Raw genomic sequence first — 22,250 nt, forward strand, 5'->3', positions numbered from 1 at the left:
CAAAGAGGTGCAATTCATGGTGGAAGATTTGCCAGCCCAAATTATTTGCCAAAAAGTCAGACGACTCACTCCTCTCACTCACGGACTCACGAGCGACTTTCTGATCTTTGGGAACCTATAACCCCAAACCAAAGAGGAAACAGAGGAATTACTTTACATCCCAATGATACCACTGGCCAGTGTATTCACAACAACAGTGGTGACTTGATTCACAGGTTTGCAGACACAGGCCCTGAGGGGACAAACAATCAGGTTGCTGCATCCCAACCATCAACTTCCCCTGAGAAGAACTCTGGTGGATGGAGACCAATGCTCGACCTCTGATAATTCAACAAGTTCGTCAGAAACACAACGATTCAAGATGGTCACACTATACACTATAAGCGACTGCCTGCTAAAAGCGCCAACCCAGCCGACAGCATTGTAAGCCACCGAAGAGGTGCTAACTCTCTTCACGAATCTGGGCTTCCTAATAAATACTGACCAGCCCACTCTCACAACAGTGCAAGAGCTGGACTTCATTGGGGTCCACCTCAACTCTATTGAGGCTATAGCCTCACTACCGAGACAACATTCTTTCACTCTCACCAGCCTCATACCCATTGTGTGAAATAGCCCACAGGTATCTGCCAGGACTTGCCCCCAACTCCTTGACCACATGGCAGCCACAACATTTGCTGTCAGACACACCAGATTAAACATCCGTTGCCTACAAGGAAGGCTATGTATCAACTTTGTTCCACACAGGCACAGCATAAACAAGCACCCCACAATATTGGGCAAAATAAAGGACCCCCTTCTCTGGTGGGCAAAACCGACCATTGTATGCACGGGGGCATCCTTCATTCAGACCACAAATGCCTCATTCCTGGGATGCAGCGCACACCTGCACGCACATTTTATCTAGGGCCGCTGGTCCCCTGCAGAATCTCTTTCACATATAAACCTATTGGGACTTCAAACTGCAATGCTTGCTCCCAATTCCTACCACTCATCAAGAACAAGGCAATTAGAAGCCTTAGCTTGTATGTATTATGTATACAGACAAGAAGGAGCACACTCACAGTACCTCTGTGCAAGCCATAAAACCAGGACGATGGTGCATCAGACAGAATATCCACACCCCAACAGCAGATACCCTCAGCAGACAAATTTCTCAGGAACATGAAGGGATCTTGACAACTCAGTACTCCTGCATGTATTTCAACAATGGGGGTTCCCCACAGTAGATCTTTTATTAACTGCACCAAATACCAAACACCCTCATTTTTGTTCCGGTGCAGGTTAGGCAATGCATTCCTCCTTGAGTGGATGCCTTCTATATGCCTTCCCTCCTATTCCTCTCTTGAACCGAGTGATCTACAAGATCAGGACGGGTGGGCCACAGTAATTCTACTATCATGGTCTCGCCAAACCATGGTATCCTTACCCTCTCAGCATGTCCGTGCATCCATGAATCGCACTCCCACTTCTGTCTCACCTGCTGTCCCAGGACTCAGGCCGTGTTCTGCATCCACAGAAACTCAATTTCAGAGCATGGCTCCTCCATGGCTCACAGAACCTGAGCTGACCTGTTCAGAGAAGGTACAAAATATAGTTACACAGTTGAACAGAAATGAACTGTTGCCCATACACCCTGAAGGGGAGACGAGTTAAGGCCTGGTGCCAACTAAAACGGATGACTTCCATCCCAGGGACATTACCCTCTATACTGCATTACCTATTAGAACTCAAATGGTCAGACCTATCCATGAGCTCAATAAAAGTCCACCTACCTACCATCACAACATTCTACCCCAAGGTGGATTGCCATTCCATCTTTACCCATCTACTGACCCAGGGTTTCCTCAGGGGACTCAATAATGCCTACCCTGAACTATGTGGGCGTACTACACCATGGGACCTGAACCTGGTCCTTCGGATGATCACCTCTTCCCCATGTGAACCCAGGACGACATGATCACCGCTACACTGTACTATGAAAGTAACATTTCTTGTGGCAATAACGTCTGTCAGACGTGTGGGAGCAATGTGGGCTTTCATGGTGTTACCCCCATACATGATTTTCTTTGAGGATAAAGCCTCCCTCAGACCACACCCCTAAACCCCACACAGATAGAACACATTACACGCTTCATAATTTTGATGTTCGGAGGGCATTGGCTTCCTACATAGACAGGACTAAACCATCCTATAAATCACCCAGACTGTTTCTATCCATCACTGAATGCTTCAAAAGGAGCACCATCTCTAAGCAAAGACTTTCCATGTAGATCCATAATCACACAAAACTCTGAAATCATCAGTGCGACTGCCAGTCCCTCATGGGGATTCGCTCACATCCCACTCGAGCCTTATCAGCCTCCACAGCTTCCCTGCATAATGTACCTATCACGGACATTTGTAGAGTTGCTGCCTGGGCCTCGGCCCATACCTTTAGACAGCACTATGCCTTAGAGCAACAGGCAACATCTGATACCTCCTTTGGATGGTCTCTACTATCAGAGGTCACGACTATCAGAGGTCACGACTTCAACTCCGAAGCCCCTCCTCCCATCGGAGGGCACTGCTCTGAAGTCACCTAAAGTGGAGCACCCACAGGGGCAGCACTCGAAGAAGAGAAGATTACTCACCTTGTGCAGTAACTGAGGTTCTTCGAGATGTGTGTCCCTGTGGGTGTTCCACTACTCTCCCTCCTCCCCTCTTCTTTGGAGTCTCCTTATTAGTCTCTGCAGTAGAGAAGGAACTGAGTGGGGGTTGGTCACACAGCGTCGGTTAACTGCCTGCAGCAGCGCGAGGCAGGGACCACGCATGTGTGACCCAACCAGGCTCTGCTACTAAAAGTCTCCGACTATGAGCGCGGGGTGCACAAACACCTAAAGTGGAGCACCCACAGGGACACACATCTCGAAGAACCTCAGTTACTGCACAAGGTGAGTAACCTTCTCTTCTCATCTTGAGCAGTGCATACAGTATATTCCTGAGGTACAGTGCTGGGAGCTGGGGGGGATTCGGCTGGTACCTTTCTCTGTGTGATTCATGAGTGGCTCTGGGAGCATTCGTGCAATTTAGCTGGCTGTGGGGCTCCACATGCGGTTGTGCTGAGTGATAACAGCACCTGGAGAGGTTTGCTGCTTGTCACGAGCAAAGTATTGTCCCACAGTCCCAGGCTGCACCCTGGGGATCCCATCACAAGGGCTAAATCCTATTCCAGTCAAATTCTCTTCCTATGCCTTCGTACTCTCAGAAAAGGACAGAGCCAAGAGACTACAGTACTATTTAAATGTTATCTATCTCCTTCTGTTTAATATCAGTTTTGTCCATCTAATTTATCAAGGCATTTATATTTCACTTTTGCTGTCTAGGCATTAAAATGTGATGGGCAGAGCTCATAGGCATCACATTGTTTCTTGGGTGACTCAGCAATGGTGCTTTGTCACAGACAGACATACTGAGCTTCAGGGATGAACACCGTTGTCTGTCAGACTGACACGTCCACATTGTTAGAGAGAGAGAGACCGCTGTCAGTTAGAACAAGCTGTCTATGATGATTTGTGTTATTGGCTAAGAGATGAAATGTGGAGTTGAATGAACAACCCCACCAAATTGTACATATAGGCCATGTTACTTAAATGCTCTTGCTCTTTGTTTCTTCAGTAGTTTTCTGCGTAGTGGTTGGGGTCCCTCTTCCGTCAGCCCAGGAATGTGCCAAGATGGGTTTTCACTATCTTAAGGACGTTTGATCTGTTGGAATAGGAATAATTGAAGACAGTGTGGTCTAGTGCATAGGCATGACGTCCCGGAGACCTTTCCTCAGGCACTAGCTCACTGTGACCTTGGGCAAATCACTTTACCTCTGTCAGTTTTCCCATCTGTAAAACAAGAATAATGATACCTTCCTTTGTAAAACATTTTGAGATCTACAAATGAAAAGATTTTTACAAGTTAACTCTTCCATTGTTCACCTTGAAATGTTGTACTATCTCTATTTGGTAACAGAGATATATACTTCATGCAGTTCTCAAGTGTATGAGGTTTTGCAAAGTGTTCTATGTTTAGGGGTGAATGAGATTGGTCACGGTATAGTGCCACCAAATCAGTGTTTGGCAGGTGGGAAAACAAAACCAGATATCTGTAGTATAGTGGAAGTGGATCTCCTGATTTCCAACTTGAGTTCTTCTCTTACCACTGACTGCTATTTTATGTCTGTGCACCTCCTAGTTCTTATTACTGATCAAGCCCTCATACAGAATCGTAGAAGGCAGTTAATTATTAGTGCCACCAGTCAAGGAGCTGCTTAGCTTATGTATGGGACCACTGCAGTCCCCACTTGCTTCCAGAATCTGAGTGATGCAAACCGCCCAACATTCATTTCTTTTGACCTCTGGTAAGGGGCTATAGAGCCCTACTGATTTCATCCCTTTCACATTTTGTAGGACATCTCTGTAAGGGATATCCACCAAGAAGGTAAAACTACACTGTTCATTAGATTGCTTAATATAAGTTGATGACTCTGAAGTTCAGACTTGCAGTGTGTCTGCAAGTGAAATCCAGGAAACTTAACAGCTAGCACTCAATTTTGTAGTAAGAACTCATTCTTCCTAATACAAAACAGACCCTGAGGTTAACTGACTCACGCAAGGCCACATTTAAGTTTATGTCAGTATCCAAGATACTGGATGTAAAATCAGCTCCGCCATATAGACTGAAGAGTCGAGCTGCTTATGACAGCAAAAATGTTTTCTGATCATCAACCTTGGGGTCACCGCCAGGCTGGGAAGGGCAGACGTTTTCCAATTTGCTAAGTCAGCAACAGTATTTAGACTGGCATCATTCTGATGCTTATCTGAAGTGACTTAAATTTCCAGCCTCTAAAGGTTTGGAGGTGAGGTTTGCTTTGGGTTGGCTGAACACAGTAAAGCCTCCTTGATGCTTGCACAGAGCTCATCTGAACTCTCTTAACTGGACAATGAAAAATATACTGCTCTTGAACGCTTGGGGCTCAACAATGCCAATACAGCTTCTCTCTTGCTTTGGTTTCAATCTAGCTGACTAACAAGCTATTTTCCGTGAGCCCTGTGTAACACTACCCATCCACCTCTGGGGAGCTGTATTAAGTTACTGACTACACAGGTGAATTTAGTGGCCTACCTGTAGAATTGTAACAGGGTACTGGTCCTGGGCCCCGTGTTCTTGAGTCATTCCTGCATCCTACTCCCATGCTTGCCCCTTTAAGACTGAGAAACATGAGTGAAGGAGCAAGTTGACAAGCATCCTGTGATTGCAAGCTGCACGTAGTGTCTCATACATGGAAACTGCTTGCTCTAAAGGAAGCTGCCTACCCTTAACAGGAAGAGATCTGGCCTCCAAGGGGCTCTCTATAGTAGCAAGGAAGGGCTACCTAGTGGGGGAAGGAGGTGACCTCTCAATTTCCCAGCTGACAGGAGACAGGCATTTTGTATTATTTTACACCATTTATACCATCTATTATTTATTATAAACTACCCAGAAGACAGGGATATGGAATCTGATTTAAGTGCTTTGATGTTATCTGGGCTTCTTTGGCTTACATGAATCTATCCAGAGCAGAAAGCCAGTGACATGCTGTGGGCACAAGTCTGTGTGCTTGGGCTGTTCAGCCTAGTCTGGAATAACAGGGAATGTGAAAGAAGCAAGGCCATTAATCTCCATCCCTCTCTAACACATGTGCACATAAGTTTTCCTTACTCTTTTTGTTTTTTGGAGGACTTAAACAAAACTCTTGGAAAGCTGCTGCACCTCTCACACTAATTTTTCTTCCCTTTGTTCTCTGTGTCTGTGTAACCTTCCGCTGGGAAACAGAATTTAATCAGTGGACATCAGCACTGTTAATAAACTCTGCTTCACGTCCTTTGTCGGGTCAGGAGACATAGGCAACGGTGCCTCAGAGCAATACGGACACCTTCTGCTTGATGCCGCTTCATTACTGACAGCACCAATTTCTTGCAATTAGGCTCCTGTAGCAGGTAGTTAACCTGAAGGGCAAAAACTGATTGTCTCAATTTAGCTTTGCTGCTCAGCTCTAGCTTCATATTCAGAACATAGTGTTTTGTTTTAAGCTTCTCCTCCCCCTCTTCTTCCTGGGGAGGAGATTAAAGCAGACATCTGCTATTAACAACCTACATCAACCTTCCTATTCCTATGGCTCACCTTGAGCCACTGAAGAGTGAAAGAAATCATAATATCTGCACCACTCAAGAAGGAATGACAAACCAGCCACCAAAATGGACCATCTATTCATGGTGGCAGCATGAGATACGTACTGTGAACGTGTCAGATGACACGAGTAGAGAGTAGCTTGCTGCCTCTTCCTGGGACCAAGACCACATCTGAAGATTTGTGGACAAAGCTGTTTTCTTTTCTGGCCACTTGTCCAGCACTAGTTCTTAGAAAAGGTTACTAAAGTAAACCTTAACTAAGTCTGGAAAGCATTCACAGCAGTCTACCAAAGCATAGGTGACACCTAACTTATTAAAATATTTTTTCAATCCTTTGTTATTGAATGAATCATTCATTAGCATTTAATAGTTCCACAGAACGTAAATAAAAGTTAGCATTCATAACTCTGCTGTGGTTCCCCCTCCTAGTGAATCCCAAAGACTGGATTCCTTTGCTTGGGTTTAAGAGCAGTTACAATAGCCCGATCGTACTTGTTTCTTTGGTATTTTCTCCCTTAAATTTCACAGAGCCATTTGAAGTCCATGTGAGCATGAAAGCTTCAGTTCATGGAGGTTGTATAAATATATTAATAAATTAGGTAACACCCAGATACTCATATTAGATTATTCAGATTACTATCTTTCTGTATTTGTTTTTTTTTCCCCCTCTGCTCCAATTCAAACATACGGTTAGCAGCCTCTCTTTCAAACACCAAGTGCTAGGTTAATGCTTTATAGGCTTGACATGCTTCATTTGAAAGCTAAGATTGAGGCTTTTAGATGGCATGAATCATTTTGCTTTGAGCTGTGGTGGTTTTTGTGATAGCGGCCACTCAAGCAATGTTGAAAAATTAAAGCAAGATATAATCAGTGTGGCATCATTTTAAGGACTGATATCTTACAAACACTATGCTAGAAACAAGTGCCCTATGCCAATGAAATGCAAAGGTTTCTCAAAGGAATTGAAGAGAAGCAAGGAGAGAAATCTCAGCCTCCCAGTAGTTCAAAGCACATGTACTAGCTCAGGTGGCTTGCGAGATCAGACATTAAAACTGTCTCTAGTCCCTAGGATCAGGAGGGATTTTTAGCACTGGCCCAGAACACAATATATAGCAGGTCTCAGACCTTGAACTGCTGTACTTCTCTATGCCATGAAAGGGCTCTCAAAAGATTTGGCATTCCTTTCAGTAGCAAGACGGAGAAGTACAACAGTATGGAGCCATCTCATTTCAAATTTTGCATTAACATCACTTTGTTCTTCTATGGCCCTTTTCATCTGAGGATTAAGTCACCTCACATACAAACATTAACTAATTAAAACTTGAACATCCCTGTGAGGTAGGTACTTTGTCTTGAAAAGGGCCAGTTTTTTAAAAAGTGACACTGTACCTCATGTTCTTCACAGTGATATTATGATAGGATTATGGCACAATTATGATGCATTTTGCACAAGGTAAGTCATGTGAGATGTTATTGTAAAAGTCATGATTTGCTGAATCTGATTATTCTATCTGTATGCAGGTATAATTTTTGTATCTGAAGTTGTGAATATTGACAATGTATCTGTATTTCACATGTAGTTACACCTAGGTAACACCCATTAGACAAGATGCTTTCAGTCTAGATAGCTGGTTGGGAAGGGCCTATTCAGGATAATGGGCCATTAGGAAAAAAATAGTCCTTAGGAGAAACTTATCTCCCAGCTGGTGAGCCTTTCTGAGAACACTACAGACAGCCTGTGAGTGATGGCTGTTATGACTCTTCAAGGACATGTGACCAGGCCACATGATGCTGGACTCCATCTTGGGATGTCAGTATTTTTCCACAAACTGGTCTGGGAACAAGCTTTGAAACAAAGTGTTCCTGCTGTGATACTACGCCTCATAGTCTTCATAGAGATCGTGTTATGATATGAATATGGCATAACTAAGATATATTTTATGCAAGATGGGTCATGTGAGACATCATTGGAAAGGTTATGCTTTACTGAATGATAAGTGCAGGGTCCTGCACTTAGGACGGAAGAACCCAATGCACAGCTACAGACTAGGGACCGAATGGCTAGGCAGCAGTTCTGCGGAAAAGGACCTAGGGGTGACAGTGGACGAGAAGCTGGATATGAGTCAGCAGTGTGCCCTTGTTGCCAAGAAGGCCAATGGCATTTTGGGATGTATAAGTAGGGGCATAGCGAGCAGATCGAGGGACGTGATCGTCCCCCTCTATTCGACATGGGTGAGGCCTCATCTGGAGTACTGTGTCCAGTTTTGCACCCCACACTACAAGAAGGATGTGGATAAATTGGAGAGAGTCCAGCGAAGGGCAACAAAAATGATTAGGAGTCTGGAACACATGACTTATGAGGAGAGGCTGAGGGAACTGGGATTGTTTAGTCTGCAGAAGAGAAGAATGAGGGGGGATTTGATAGCTGCTTTCAACTACCTGAGAGGTGGTTCCAGAGAGTATGGTTCTAGACTATTCTCAGTGGTAGAAGAGGACAGGACAAGGAGTAATGGTCTCAAGTTGCAGTGGGGGAGGTTTAGGTTGGATATTAGGAAAAACTTTTTCACTAGGAGGGTGGTGAAACACTGGAATGCGTTACCTAGGGAGGTGGTAGAATCTCCTTCCTTAGAAGTTTTTAAGGTCAGGCTTGACAAAGCCCTGGCTGGGATGATTTAATTGGGGATTGGTCCTGCTTTGAGCAGGGGGTTGGACTAGATGACCTCCTGAGGTCCCTTCCAACCCTGATATTCTATGATTCTATGATTATCCTATTTGTATGCATATATCATTTCTGTATCTGAAGTTAGGAATATTGACTATGTATCAATTGCAAAAGCGTTTGCACCTGGGGAACGCCCACCAGCAACACCAACAACCAGTCCAGCTGGTTAGTCAATAAACCACTAGGGAGAAGAATAGGTCTTTGAAGATGCTAATCTCCCACCAACCTGAGAAGCTTCCTGGGGTACTGCTTTGACACTGCAGGGTCATGTGATCATGTCACCTGGTACTGGACACCATCTTGGACTGCTGGTCTTTTTCCACTGGTAGGGGGTGGGGATCAAACTGGGAAACAAAGGATTCCCGCTGTATGTAAATCCTATTTAAGGCTGGGGAGTGAGTTAATCAGGTTGGTTCTTCACTGAATCCCTGCCCAAGATGATGGCTAAAAACACCTAAGACTGAACTTGGTAAGAATTGGACCTAGGATAGAAGGTGTCTGGCCTGTGAAAAATATATCTGGAATTCTAAGCTGCGGGCAAAATAATTTTGTCTCTGCAACCTGCTTAAAACAACATTTAGGTTAAGAAATTACTACTTGTAGCCAGTTTCTTTAGTGTATTAAGTTTAGTTTGCGTGTTTGCTTTATTTGCTCAGTAATCTACCTTGATCTGTTTGCTATCCATTATAATCACTTAAATATATCCTTTGTAGTTAATAAATTTGTTTTGTTTTCTAAAACGCAGTTTGTGCAATTCATAACTGGGGTGGGGTGGGAGGGCGGGGAGCTGTGCATATCTTCCTCCACATTGAGGGCAATTTTCATGAGCTTAACACGGTACAGATTTCTATGCAGTGCAAGACAATACAATTTTGGGTTTATGCTCCAGAGGGGGTGTGCACTTGAGCACTGGGCAATCCCCAAATGGAGTCTTCCCACAAAGGGCTGATTTCAGTGTCTGTCTTTTTGTGGAGCTGGGTGTGGCCGTGTGTGTGTGTGTGTGTGTGCTGGAGGAGACTTGAGGGCCTGGCTCAGCAAGACAGGGTAAGAGAGCCCAGGCTGGTGGAACCAGTGGGCTCAGTGGGACCCCAGTATATCCGTTGGCATTCCAGAGTGGGGGGTAACCCATCACATCTGCCATATGCAACAGCTATATAAGGCAAGGAGTGACATCATCTGTGGTTCTTCATTCCCCACACAAGAGGACTTCTGGAAACACCTGAGGAACAAAGCCTGAAGTGGGGGAAGTGCTGGACCCAGGCCCAAGGGATTTCTATCCTGTGTATGAAACACCTGGGGTTCCAAGCTGTAAAGCAAGTGCAGCTTGCTCCTTAAGGATCTGCAGCCTGCTTGTATCATTTCTCAGGGTGAGAATCTAATTCATATCCAATCTATCTAGTATATTAAGCTTAGTTTGCATTTTTGTTTATTTGCTAGGTAATCTGCTTTGATCTGTTTGCTGTCCTTTATAATCACTTAAAATCTATCTTTTGTAGTTAATAAACTTCGTTTTGTTTTTAATCTAAACCAGTGAGCCTTGACTGGAGTGGTTGGGGAAAATCTGCTTGGTTATCCACAAGTGTGCATTGTTCTCTTCACATTGAGGGAGAGGCAGACCAGGTATTAAACCCATATACTGGCCAGAATTGACCAGGGCAGGACAGTCCTGCTCTGGGATCCCAGGCTGGGAAGCTGGTGGTTAGAGAGCCTTTGTATAACTGCAGCTGGGTGTGTCCCTTCCTGTGTGAATGCTGGTGAAAGTGAAGGCTGGAGGGGTTTGCTGCTTGTCATAGCAGTACAGTGTGAGAGGGAGCCCAGGCCATTACAATGGGTCAGGGTGCTCAGTGGTACCCCATTCCAGGTGGCATACTGGGGGGAATCCATCACCAGTACTTTGTTTTAAAAAGGATCAGCTTTTTAAAACTGAGCAGAAGCTCAGGGCTGTACACAAAAATGCTTGTGTAGTCAAACGCTTAATTTGTGTGCAATAACCATGCGCTGATCCAGGTTGTGGCCATCTGCCCTTTTGGAAATCAGGACTTAATAGAGTCGACTAAGGTCATACAGGAAATTCATAGGTGAGCTTGGAATGAACTCAGATTTCCCAACTTCTTGTCACATGACTTCACTGCCAGACCACTCTTCCGCTATGTTACAAACCGCCCCCAGGTCAAGTCGGTGAGGGAAGTCTATCAGTGGTAGCCCTGCAAGAGACCTGGTGATGTCCTTCACTCCAAGCCTTCCAGAATTGATGGGCAGGGAACATTTGGGAGGCTACTCACTGTTGCGAAGGTGGACAAAGACGAAGCAGGTGCTTGCTGTCAGCTAGTAGGGACCATGTCAACTAAATATGTAGCAGAATTATTGGGTCAGAGCCCAAATCCACCACCTCTGCTTCCTCCCCTCTTCTTTCTTCCTTAAATGCTGGGAGGGTGAACAGCATGAATATGAAGCCACCCAGAACACGCCAATATCGTTGATGGCTTATGGGCAATTGTATCATGCATTATCTAATAGACTGTGGGTCACGGGATGTATTAGGATTTGATATCTCCATTCCAATACTCTAGAAATTAAACTGATTGACTTATCCTCGGAAGTTTACTGGTGGTAAATCGACTACCGATGGATTAGAAACACTATCATTTTTCTCTTTGTTCTCAGCTTGTTCTTGGGTGGGAGGGGGAGAAATAATTCATTACCACATTACAAAAAGTAAATGGAGGTGATGCAATAGATTCCGCTGTGCATGGATACCACTGAACATCTGGTAATAAGACTGCAGAATCGAGAAGTATATTTAAGAAACCAAAACTGCTGAAGGAATAAATAGACAAGAGAGTGGGATCACTGTCCTTTAAGAACAGCTAACCATTCCTGGCTTTAAAATGTGTAAAAAAAAAAATGGTTTGTGCTGCAGAGGAAATGAGATTGGAAACAGAGGAGCATTTTCTAAATTATATGGTTTTGGTTCTCAGAGAAATTGAGATTGAAAGTGAGAGAAGAGGGTGAGAGAGAATATAAAACCTTCAGTGTTTACTTCAATTCACTGACTTAATTCCAGGCAGGTTTCCTGTTCTCCAAACCTAGAGCTTGAATAGTTGTATTTGTTTTCCCTTCCCCAAGAAACTAAAAGGCCATTTGATGGCCATTACCTGCCCCCTAGCCAGGCTGCAGATAAATCTGAAAGCTGCAGCCTATTCCCAAGTTTTCACCGTCACTACAGTATCCTCATTTCCTCTTGCTGGACTCCAAAAGTAGTAGACAGATCAACTGGAGATTGGGTACCCTAAAAATAGTTGTTAGAAGGACACTCTATCATGTAGTGCAGATTGTTAGTAGAGAGAGGTCTTTAAATTTGGGTTACAGATTTAGCCTAAACACTATTTTGTGACTCGGACCCATATCTGTAGTTAATAGGCAGATTACCCTCATGAAAGATTAAGGAAAGACCTCAAGGCTGCATCTCAGAGAATCTACAGAAAATTGTTAAGTATCTGTTGGAAACTGGGATGGAGATCTCACAGAAGTGGGTTTCTGACATTTCTGATCCTGGTAGAACTACAAAGTGCAGAGGTGAGCAAGGAAATTAGGGGAAAGTTAAAGTCAAATTTCAGAATATTTTGTTTAACTCAGGTTTGGGGTGAAAGTCTGGATGAGGTTACATTAAAATCAGAACCAGTCCTTACCCATGGCACCGATGCATTGGCCAAAACTGACACCGATATACCAGGCACCCCCAAATTAATTATTCATTCCATAACCTGAATAATGTAAAGACAATAACTATAATTAAATGACCATTTTAAATTTTATCGTGTTTTTAGTTGCCATCTGCAGCTTCCTGGGTGTCTCCTAGCATGAATGTTTTTGCTTTCGCCTTGCTATGTTCTGAGGCCTCGAGTCTCCTAGTGATTATGTGGGGTTTGACTAAAGGGGGGCGCTGAAGGAAGAACCTTCTTTATCTTTTGTTATTTCAATATTCTTTCCCTTTGATGCAGCCTGAAAGACGTGTGCCTGTCTTTGCACTTCAAGAGGCTGATGGTTTTCACAGGTGCATTCTTTTGGTTCCTTTAATTGCCTACAGTGGTGGTCCGCTGTAGAAAAATTCATTGTTCATATTCTGTAAACCCCTGTTGACAAAACATCTGTGATAAAAGTAGGGGTAGAGAGCTATCACTAATGCTGACTAGGAAGGAAGATAGATTTTTTTTTCTCCTTACATCTTTTCTATTCCAGAAATTTCAGATTAATTGTTGTGTCCCAAATACAGTTTGATTGTTTTATATGCTGCATCCATTTCTGCCTGTGGCAATGTATCCCACCTGAAAATCAGGATTACGATGTTGGAAATAAAAAAGTTTGGTTAACATCATACCAATATCAACTAGGAATAGAATTAGTTGGCTCTGTGTTCCCATCTCTAAACACTGGAGCACCCTTCCTCACATCAAAAGGGGAAGGCAATTGCCTGTCCTGATTTTTTTTTTTTAACTTCTGTCTTAAATATTCCCAATGTTTCGCCATTACAAAGCCACACAGTAGTGAGATATTCCAGTGATGGAAGTTCCGTATATAGATATCCTAGCCTGTTAGGAGTCCATCATTATCTTCAGAACCCCATAACATTTGAACTATATAGTTATGGCAGGACCATACATACACAGTCCATTCTCCGCTGCCTGCCCCTGTGTCAAAACACTAATATCACTGATGTAAAGGGAAACATTTTCTCATGAACAAAAATAACCCAGAAACTTGAGTGAGGATGCTGTTTTTAGACATAACTCCTAAAATCCTGGCTGCTAGACAATATCCTTCAGTTAATGAGGTAGCATATCCTAAATGATTATGCATGGAATCTGGAGTTGGGAACATTTGATTCTAATCTTGTCACTAATGCTTGCCATATGTCCTTAGGCAGGTCAAGAATATCTACATTTTCCCAAGTTTTCTCTGACTTTTAGGGTGCTTCAGTTTTTTGGTGCTCCACTGGTGTCCCTAACAGCCTGGTTTTTCAGAGGTACTAAAGGAGAAAAGGGGCACATAGAAAGAGATGAATTACTACAGGGTGGCAAGTGGCAAAGACCCGCAGAAGGTCTGGTAATAAGGAGGCTAAGCTGTGAAGAGCTGGAACTAGAAATAAGTCTCTCTAAATGTAGAAGCATAGATGCTGGAACTAAAGGTGCTGGGGGGGCTGCTACACCCCCTGGTTTGAAGTGGTTGCCATTATATACAGGATTTACAGTTTGGTTCAATGACTCTCAGCACCCCCACTATACAAATTGTTCCAGCGCCCCTCCATAGAAGCCTTCATTTAAAACTAACTGCAGTGGCAGGGGCAGCAAATGTATTCATTCACTTTTCTTATGCAAATCAGTGATTGGCTACTAGTAGGCACAAAGCGTGAACGTTCAGGTGAGATTTCTCCACACAGTGCTCAGCTAGTATGCCCAAACCCTTCCTGCTCCTTCTGAGAGTAAAAATAGTCTCTCTTCCTGCACATGCTCACTTTTTCTACCTCTCACCCCCCCCCCCCGGCCCTTTAAATGTAAAAGAGAGGAGGTATGGTTGTATCCCATGTGGCTCTTCAGAAGTAAAGATGCTCCATTTACCAGAATCATTTGGAGTAATCTCAGCTTTTTAGGGATCCATCTCAGGAGAAATGTGTGGCGTTCTCAGCTCACTACTAATGGCTTTCAAGCTCCTGTGGTTTCATATCCAGTTTAGTAAAGCACTTGGGTGAGTGGTGAGACTTCCATCTCCCATGTCTCAACATCCTCTTCACTTTCCTGACAGGTCTCCATGAACATGAGACTGCTTGGTTACACAGCAGAATTGTCTACCTCCCCATTTCCCAGTCTATCCACCTGGAGAGGCCAGCAGCACTGGTTAACTTAAAAAATAGGAATTGTACCAAATGCCTTGGTAAATAGTAACTAAATAGAATAGAGATCACAGATTGGAGGGAAGGGTGGAGGAGATTTGGTGCAAAGACAGTTCAGGATGAGACCACACTGAACCTAAATCCCATCAGTGTGACAGGTGGTGCTGTGCTGGGAAAGGCATCATCTTTTGAGTGAGAAATTCTGTTGAGGGCCTGGCAATTTGTCATTTTAAAATTTTGTACTCCCTTTTGCGTAGTGGCTTTTAGATCCCAGTGGCCTCACTACATTCCAATCTAGGTAATTGTTTTGCCTGCCTGTATCTCCCATGATAGTTTCAGCTGGGTATAAGATTTTTTCACACACCCCCCCCATTGCACTCTTTGTTGTGTTGCCATATCCAGGTGACTAGTTACCAGCTTTCAGCTCAGAAATAGCTGTTGTTATTCAACGTAAAGTGTTAAATGTGTATTTCCAGGGAAAGTGTTATCTAATGGCTGGAGCAGGAAACTAGGTGTTAGTTCTAAACTTCTGCGGTGGGCTGTGTGTTCCTGCACAAGCCACCTCTCTGTGCCTCCATTTATCCCTCTTTAAAATGAGGATAAAGCCTTCATCACAATGTGGGGATTGAGGCTTCAATGTTTGTAAAGAGCTCTGCAACCAGTCATTGAATATGCTGTGGAAGTGCCAAGAATGATTATAAAAAACGGAATACAATAGCAATTACTGTATGAGAGATTTGAAATTCTAAACCATAGTTTTCAGAGCAGCAGCCGTGTTAGTCTGTATCCGCAGAAAGAAAAGGAGTACTTGTGGCGCAAGTACTCCTTTTCTTTAAACCATAGTTGCATGCTTTAAATCACCTCGTTTTACTGTCCTATTTTTAAAGTGCACACGTGTGTTTTAATATATATGAAATGTTCATTTCTGAAGTAGTTATTGCCCCATTGTTAATTGTTACAGATTTTGCAGAGAGACGTGTCTCACCGACCATTAGTATGTTCTCTGCTCATACATTAGCAGAAGAGGAGATGCTTTGTTTGTTGTTCTTCACTTCATAACAAATTCTAGAGGGCATTTCCCCCCTTTTATTTCTCTCTCTCTTTCTAAAACTATTTTGTTTTCCTTATGACCGTTTTTGTTTGTTTGTTTGTTTTTTAAAAGAAGTAGTAGTCTTTCTGTGGTTTGAAAATGAGAGAGGGCAGAATTTGTGGGTAAAACATTTTAAATAATGCTCTAATATTAAGAAGCTGCAGATGAAAATTATATGTATTTCACGAATTTTCTGTCCTGCATTCGTACATGTGCACTCTTGAAGCACTGATTGAGGGATGATTAATTAAAACTTTAAAATACCATACAATTTTGAGAAATACCCGCTCAAAAATGTGTGTGTGTGTGTATACGTAGTATACTTACCACCTAATGCATCTCAATCATTCACTCAATCATCCCTCAATCTTTGTGTAAAATACAACTTTACACTCTTACACTCACTTTTTAAAGAGCAGGTTTAGTGGTCAAAGCTATGCTGTAAACATAAATAGGCAACACCTGGTGAAAATTATTCTTACACCTGCATCTTTACCTCAAGCTGAGTGTGTAAAAAGAATAATGAACTCATTAGGACTTTAGATTACTTCTGTCGTTGTGGTATTCATCTCATAAGTGGTACTTATATGACCACTTCTCCTGCCCTTCAACCAATAATTAACCTCTGCTGCAGCTTCTATTAATGTTTGAGGTCCATGGGCCCTTTTAAATAGCCACCATTTAAAAAGAAAAAAATTGCCAGAGGAATGTTTCACGCCAAACTTGCACTGGCCTAAGGTACAGAAATATACAGTTCTATACCTGTGACATGTTTAAGGTGTGATAACATGTGACCCATTAGGGTTAGAAATGTGTGAAAGGGAGATTCCTAACTGTCCAGTGTGGATACACAGCAGTTCATTTATTGTATGGTATCTATCATAATTTTATAGCATGTATCCTTAGCATTAGGTGCTAGTTCTGGTTCTGGAAGGTCCTGTTATATTGGACATTAAAATATGATATTAATGTGTATTTGAAAAAAAAAGTATGAGATTCTAAAACATTACTTTCAATATTTATCCTCTTTCTCTGAGAAATTTCCCAGTAGTGTGGGATTTAGGAATTAAAGTAGCCTGGTTTTACAGATGGATGAACACAAAAAAATTGTCTCACCCAGTCAAGCTGTATTTCTAAAATAGCTGTTCTTATAAACATGTAGTGCATGAAGAATGTGTGGTGGTATGGTGAGATGTTACCCTAATAACTCATTCAAGGCTTTGACAATAGGGCGTAGGAGTAGACTAGACCAAGTGTCCGAGTGCCTCCCAAGCATTTAAAAAGAGAGAACAGTAGCACTGGTGAAGTGCAGTGGTGTTTCCAAACTCATTCTCATAAACCTCCATACTGTACCCTCATGTTCTCATTCCCTGTGCAGGGAGGATGTGCACTGGTTAGGGCATTAGCTTAGGATGTGAGAGAACTGGGTTCAGTTACTGCCCCACCTCAGATCTCTTGGGCAGGACATTTAGTCTCTCTGTGCCTCAGTTCCCCGTCTGCAGAACAGCAAGAATAGCACTTTTTCCTACCTCACGGGGGTGTTGTGAGGACAAATTCATTAAAGATAGCCAGGTGCTCAGCTACTATAGCAAGTTGGGCCATAAGTACTATAGATAATGCACACTGAGAGATCCACAGTTGCCTGCCTCCTTTAAAGCCCTTTCATTTCTTTCATTTGTTGCACAGATCCAGTCCATGGACCGCAGAGTGTGGAAGTTGTTGACATTCGCTCCCGGCAGCTGACCTTGCAATGGGAGCCCTTTGGTTACGCGGTGACCCGTTGCCACAGCTACAACCTAACAGTCCAGTACCAGTATGTGTTTAACCAGCAGAAGTACGAGGCAGAGGAACTCATCCAGACATCCTCACATTATACCTTGCGAGGCCTTCGGCCCTTCATGACCATCCGGTTGAGGCTAGCACTTTCTAATCCAGAGGGCAAAATGGAAAGCGAGGAGCTGGTGGTACAGACTGAAGAGGATGGTAAGAAAAAAAAAATTTCCCCCCATGGTTCAAAGTTCTAAGTAACTGTTCGGGGGTGTGAGGGGGAAATGACTTTGTAAAAATGGCATTGTGGGCTTGGAGGTGGTGTCTCACGAACTCCGTATCGTATTTCCTTGGGCTGCAATTAAAATAGGGATTATATATACTTACCTATTTTTCGCGGCAAGGATAATGTCTGTAAAGCACTGTGAAGCCGCAAGTAATATTCATGTCTGTCAGTCAACAGCAAAGGACCCAGTTCTGGGGAGTGTTGGGTGCTAAACTCCCAGTGCTGCACCCCCCCCCCATTTTCCCTCAACCCCCTGAGACAAACTTCTCCAGTCCCATAGCTTATTTTATTTATTGTAGGGGAAGCTGGTTAATCTAATAGCTCCAATTAGAAATGTGTGCTGCAGTGCCAAAGACTCAGTGTTCAAACCCTGCTGATACCTGTTCTTGTTATGAGTTTACATAACAGAATTTTACTGTCTTCCCTTAAAAAAACAAACAAACAAACAAACAAAAAAACACCCTAGGAAATTACATACCAAATGTGATAAAGAACGTTATTTAGGTTGTAGAGTCAGGCACTCAAGGTAGCAAATTTGAGATTTATGGTTGCATGTCCAACCTTAATCCTGCCACTTTGTGGATATGCATTATAATGCAGCCGTTAATTAGAGGAGCACATGCTGTCTTTTCGACAGGGGTCTGCCCTCATTCAGTGCACAGCTGGAGGCGTAGGGGACCAGAATGAAGTTTGCATAGGCAACTGCAATTCTGACACTTGCAAACTTTTGGGTGTTTAACTTTCCAACCTAAATAACATTTTAATAAGGATTTTTGTACATAAATTAATTTCCAGAATGAACCTTTTTCCATAATTCTGGACATTCCAGGTCACAGAGTGTCCTAACATATCATGTACACATATTATGCTAAATTAATGAGGCCAGATTCTGCCACTCTTGTTCCATTAGAAGTGCTTTGAGGATGTATTATTATTTATTAATATTTGTATTATTGTGTCGCTTAGGTAGAATGACCAGATGTCCCTATTTTATAGGGACAGTCGAGATATTCGGGACCTTTACTTATATAGGTGCCTATTACCCCTCCCCCCGTCCCGATTTTTCACACTTGCTATCTGGTCACCCTACGCTTAGGTGTCCAGGACCTTAATGTGTGAGGCTCTCTACAAACACAGAACAAAAAAGACAAGAAGCAAGCTACAAGAAAACAATGAGACAATGTTGGTCAGCATGGGAAGCAGTGTTCTCAGCACACCAGCAACCAGTCATTGTCTATCCTTTTTGTAGGCCTCAGAGCAAAAGAGAATTTGAAAGTGGATAATGTTGTAGTGTTGTGGTTGTTTACAGGGAGCTTCTTCCAAGCATGAGGGGCAGCATGGGAGAAAATACAAAGGTGCTTGTTTTGAACATTTAATGTGGGCAACGGAGACTGACATCATGGGCCAATCAGAGGCAGGAGTAGGGTTGCCAGGTGACGGGTTTTTGACTGGAACACCTGATTGAAAAGGGACCCTCGTGACTCCCGTCAGCACCACTGACCGGGCCATTAAAAGTCCAGTCGATGGCACAGCAGGGCTAAGGCAGGTTTCCTACCTCTCATGGCTCCACGCAGCTCCTGGAAGCAGCAGCATGTCCCCCCTTCTGCTCATAAACATAGGGGAAGCCAGGGGGCTCTGCATGCTGCCCTCACCCCAAGCACCAGCTCCGCTGCTCCCAATGGCCAGGAACCACAGCCAATGGGAGTTGCGGGGGTGGCACATGCAGACGGGGAAGTGTGCAGAGCCACTTGGCCATGCCTCCACGTAGAGCCAGAGTGGGGACATGCTGCTGCTTCCAGGAGCTGCTTGAGGTAAGCGCCACCCAGAGCCTGCACTGCTGACCCCCTCCTGTGCCCCAACCCCCTGACACAGCCCTGATCCCCCTCCTACCCTCTAAACCCTTCGATCCCAGTCCAGAGCACCCTCCTACACCCCAAATCCCTCATCCCAGGTCCCATGCCACAGCTCAACCCCATGCCGGGGCACTCACTCCCCTGCACTCTAAGCCCCTGCCCCCAGCCCAGAGCCCCCTCCTGCACCCTGAACCCCTCATTTCTGGCCCCATCCCGGAACCTGTATCCCCAGCCCAGAGCCCATACCCTCTGCCTCAGCCCGGAACCCTCTCCCATACTTTGAACTCCTTGGCTCCACCCCACAGCCCACAGACCCCTCCTGTACCTCAAACCCATCATTTACTCTTAGGTTAAAAGTGTCACAGAGAAAACAATAAAATAACCTACCCACATGCTAATAAGCTTATCAGGGATCATCCTCAAATCTACTATGGGGTCTGGCAGGTGATTAGTCCTTTCAAACCCTACAGAGGGGTCTCCGTTGTGGTACAACTTCAGAAGAGCCTGAGTTCAGAACTCGCATACTCATGAAAAGTTTAGTCTCTCCTTTGTACAGTGGTAGATGTTCTTTGATCTGGAGTTTCCAGGAACAGGTGATCAATAGGCATTGGGTTTTCCGGGCATCTCTTCAAAAGGCCTCCCAAGGACCTCCAAGGAAACCCACTTAACACATTGTCCCAAACAGTTCTTTAAAGTTCCTAGCATTTCCCCAAGCTTTCCATTAATCAGTCTCCTTGAAAAGTTATACACAATTCTACAGTACCATGTAAACAATTGTATTTTTACTACAGTGGATCCCAAAGATATTAAACAATTCAATAAGGTTTAACTTAATTCAGTAAGGTTTGTCCAGGATATTGCAGAAAATTGCTCTCTGTCACAAAGCCACCTTAGCTGAGACTCAAACTAAGAGTCCTTATGGGCTGCAGGCATCCACTCTGTGTAATGGGCTATAAGGAGGCATCTTTCCCTTGCCTGAGCCATTAGGCACTGCTGAGCTAAATTTCTCTCTGATGAAAGTGGCTCTGGCATTACAGTATATCACAAAGGGAAGTCCAGGAGATGGCGGATCTTTCTATTCATTCAGGGAAATGATCAGAGTTTTTATCAGACAGGGCTGGGAGTGCATTTGGTTAGTTATCTTTCACAGCATTAGAGTTTTGCTTGAGTAGGTGGATTTTTTAGTGGCTTTGTAATCGCAATGAAAGATAAATCTTAAATTGTTACTCTGCTGGGGAAATCAGCCTTTCATATTGATAAAGGTGAACAGCCCTGGAGCAGTTCTATGCCAGGGTGCAGTCTAGCTATCTGTGTAGATAGTTTTAATGTTGTGTGCGGGAAAAAGGAGGGTACATTGAATTCTCCACTGGATTTTATTATTCGTTGATGTTATAACCAGAATGTTAGAGCACTGGTGCTATTTAACTCGTTCGTCTCCTCCTTTTCCTTGTAGGGTTCTATATAGGGTACATTTCCCTGCACACACTTGTTAATTCACCATATTTGATGGAACAGTGGTAAATGCACAAGACCTACACTAAAGGAAAATATAAACACCCTGCACGGCAGGGTAACCTTAGGGAGAGAATATAGCGGGCCCCTAAAAATGAGGGTCTGGTATCTCTGCCATTGTTTTCTGCAGTGTCTGTGCTAGCCACTTCACGTAGCACCCTAAGATATTGTTCATTCCATCTCTATTGCTCCTGGACAGAGATTATGGGCTGTGGGGTTGGTCAGTAGGTCTGGGAGATCAGTGGATCTTTGAAAAGGTATTGGGAGAAGGGAAGGTTACATGTTGAAAACAATTTCTGATGAAGACCATGCAAGTGTTCTATCTTCTCTAATTCTTCCAGGCCCCCTTCCCCGGGTGAAATAGTTTTTTTTCCTAAAAGGGAAAACCCTGCTCCCTCCTCTGAATGTGGCACTCATCAAATGCATTGGAACCAGCGTTGTTCTGCTGCACAGGCAGGAAGAGTTATTGAAACCAGACAGGGGTATATACCTCCTGGATGGAGCACAATTCTGTGAGTCTGATCTCTGTCCTGTCCTACAAGGATTTTGAGGTATGGGGCAGAAGCAGGGGAAGCATTGGAGCAGGTGTGATAGATCCATCACTGTGCAACTGCACTAGTCATTGCCTCGTACGATAAAGAGGTATAGCTACTGTGGAAGCTATCACAACCTCAGAGCTTCAGTGGGAACTGTGGAGTGGTTTGGCATAGCTGGTCTATGATACCAAAGAGTGTTTCTTGGGCTGTGCGCTGATCTCCAGGAATTTAACAAAAGTGCACAAATGAAGAATCCAAGGGGCTACGCGTGTGTCTTATTGGTGTCTGAGCCATAATCCTATCTAATACGTGGTAAACTCTGGACATAATATGTAGTCTCATGCTGCATACTCTCACAGCTGTATGTCAGAACAGAACTTGGCCCTAAATGTCTTCAGTT

The 22,250-nt window shown here is 43.8% G+C and overlaps 1 protein-coding gene across 2 annotated transcripts in view; it reads left to right on the plus strand.

Moving 5' to 3' along the window:
- The window catches only part of PTPRT (protein tyrosine phosphatase receptor type T), a 734,569-nt gene that overhangs the window by 479,168 nt on the left and 233,151 nt on the right, over positions 1 to 22,250 (plus strand). For both annotated transcript variants that reach the window (XM_073309805.2, XM_073309804.2), the window contains exon 8: positions 17,583 to 17,879. In XM_073309805.2, the coding sequence (XP_073165906.1) occupies positions 17,583 to 17,879 (297 nt within the window). The remainder of the gene's footprint in view (positions 1 to 17,582; positions 17,880 to 22,250) is intronic.

This window comes from Lepidochelys kempii, chromosome 13 (genome assembly GCF_965140285.1).
Source record: "Lepidochelys kempii isolate rLepKem1 chromosome 13, rLepKem1.hap1, whole genome shotgun sequence".
Taxonomy (NCBI): domain Eukaryota; kingdom Metazoa; phylum Chordata; order Testudines; family Cheloniidae; genus Lepidochelys; species Lepidochelys kempii.